General features: G+C 35.5%; 1 protein-coding gene across 2 annotated transcripts in view; it reads right to left on the reverse strand.

The window, feature by feature from the left end:
* LOC122253868 (carbonic anhydrase-related protein 10) overlaps positions 1–2,500 on the reverse strand; it is a 99,935-nt gene that overhangs the window by 95,849 nt on the left and 1,586 nt on the right. For both annotated transcript variants that reach the window (XM_086555237.1, XM_086555236.1), the window contains exon 1: positions 1,817–2,500. This exon is cut by the window's right edge and continues 1,586 nt beyond it. In XM_086555237.1, coding sequence (XP_086411363.1) covers positions 1,817–1,886 — 70 coding nt within the window. In that variant the 5' untranslated portion in view covers positions 1,887–2,500. The remainder of the gene's footprint in view (positions 1–1,816) is intronic.

A 2,500-nucleotide genomic window follows, 5' to 3' on the forward strand; every position in this document is an offset into this window, starting at 1 on the left:
CTATGTTAGTTATGTTGGCAGATTCATGGTTTACTGTGAGGAATTATCATATCAATTTTCTAGTATATTCATTGTATTATACTAATCATATTACCATATTCATAGCCTATTATACCACACATCATACTATATTCATAATGCAGTTCCTTGTATGATGATTTGATATCCTACTCGATTATACGTTATCTTTATTTGTTTGTTTGTTTGTTTTTTTCGTAGGTCGTGTTTCTATAACTATTCTATGTAGGAGGTATTTGAGTAATAGGATGACGTGCTATTGTATAGGTTGGTAAATATACATAGCGTGTATTTCTTTCTTTCTTTCTTTTTATTTTATTTTATTTTTATTTTTTTACTAAACACACATAAGAAAGAGAGAAAGAGATTGAGAGAGAGGGAGAGAAAGAGAGAGAGAGAGATAAAGAAAGGAAGAGAGAGAGAGAGAGAGAGAAAGAAAGAAAGGAAGAGAGAGAGAGAGAGAGAAAGAAAGAAAGGAAGAGAGAGAGAGAGAGAGAGAGAGAGAGAGAGAGAGAGAGAGAGGGAGGAAAAGAGAGAGAGAGAGAGAGAGAGAGAGAGAGAGAGAGAGAGAGAGAGAGAGAGAGAGAGAAAGGATGAGAGACAGAGAGAGAAAGAAAGGATGAAAAAGAGTGAGAGAGAGAGAGAGAGAAAGAGAGAGAGCACATGCGTTTGCAAGTCTGCAAGTGCATATGCGTTAGCTTATTGTGCCTACGTTTGAATATGAACAGTACATAAGCAACACTTTAACACAATATAGACATGCGTGCTCCTAATATGAACAATTTCACTTCACACTCCCTGGCATGTCTGATAATGAAACATATCCGGCTAGAACAATTACACACATCATAATCCACTTAACCAGACCCACCCGCCACACACCGCATTGCAACATATTACCCACTAGTTCTCACATCTATTTGATAATCTCTTTGATGCCTCTGCTGTCTCGTCACAAAATTCAGAATCTAGTGTCTACGGAATCAAAACCCAAGTTTCAACAATACAAAAAGGTTGACATGGACATCCATAGGCAAGGCTTTTAGAACTTTGGGAGTCAACTTCAAACATACAGAAGTGACGCTGGAAACGCTTCGGGAGAATTAGAATACCATATTCGTACTCTAAGGTATAACGAGAGAGGGAGAAAAGGACAAATAGAGAGAGAGAGGGGGGGAGGGGCGGAAGAAGGGAATAGATAAGATAGATTAATAGGTCTTACACACACACACACACACACACACACACATATGTATATATATATATATATATATATATATATATATATATATATATATATATATATATATATATATATGTGTGTGTGTGTATGTGTCTGTGTGTGTGTGTGTGTGTGTGTGTGTGTGTGTGTGTGTGTGTGTATGTGTGTGTGTGCGTGTGTGTGTGTGTGTGTGTTTGAATGTGTGTTTGTGTGTGTGTATGTGTTTGTGTGTGTGTAAGACCTATTAATCTTATATATATATATATGTGTGTGTGTGTGTGTGTGTGTGTGTGTGTGTGTGTGTGTGTATGTATGTATGTATGTATGCAGGCATGTATGTGTGTATGTATGTATGTATGTGTGTGTGTATATATATATATATATGAAGAAAGAAAGAGAAAGAAAGAGAGAGTATAAAACTCAGGATGAAGAAATGAGACCGATAGATTCGTAGTTAGATAAATCCACAGCAATAGACAAAGAAATACAGAGTTATATTAAGAGAAACAAACATTCCCACAAAATACTGATAGAAAAGTCAGACTACATACAAAGATTGGACCATAATGTACTCACCAGTTGAGTAGCCAGACCGAACTACTACGAGTAGAAAACACCAACAGATGATGCCACGACCGCAATTCATCTTGCTCTAGTCCTGGTCGCACCTTTGTATTTTTTTCTGTTTTTTTTCCGTAGATTTTTTCTTGTTGTTATGATTTAATCCATTGGAAAATTATTTATTTCATTGTGAATTCATCATAGTTCCTACAATTCCTGTTTTTCTTTCATAAAATCTCTATAGTTCCTCTTGCAGAAACTTCCCACCTACAGCTTTCAAAAAACTTCAAAAAATATTCTCGAACGTTGTAACTCTCTCTTTTCTTTCTTTAACAAATATACACATAAAGTTTTAATCCGAGATATGCTAGTCTCACTCGAGTCCTATAAAGTTGTTGGTTCTCGCAAAAGGGTAAAGTTTGTTGGATATGTACCTTATTATATGGTTGGCTGCACCGTACATAGCTCGCTTGCACGACTTTCTTATGGTACCATCAAGGGTACCAAATGAATATAGATATGTATCTTAGACGGTTCGTTATTTTTCTTTTATATATCAGGTCATTTTGTTCTTCTTAAAACATAACATAAAATACATACGTTCAGCTTTGTCTATTGTGGTTTTAGGTTTTAAACTCTATACAAATGTGTTTCTGATTTTTGCTATTTTTCTTTTCTATTTGTCTTTCTCTCCTCCCT

Source organism: Penaeus japonicus, unplaced genomic scaffold (genome assembly GCF_977035675.1).
Source record: "Penaeus japonicus unplaced genomic scaffold, GWHDUDI00000001_assembly GWHDUDI00000030, whole genome shotgun sequence".
NCBI classification, from domain to species: domain Eukaryota; kingdom Metazoa; phylum Arthropoda; class Malacostraca; order Decapoda; family Penaeidae; genus Penaeus; species Penaeus japonicus.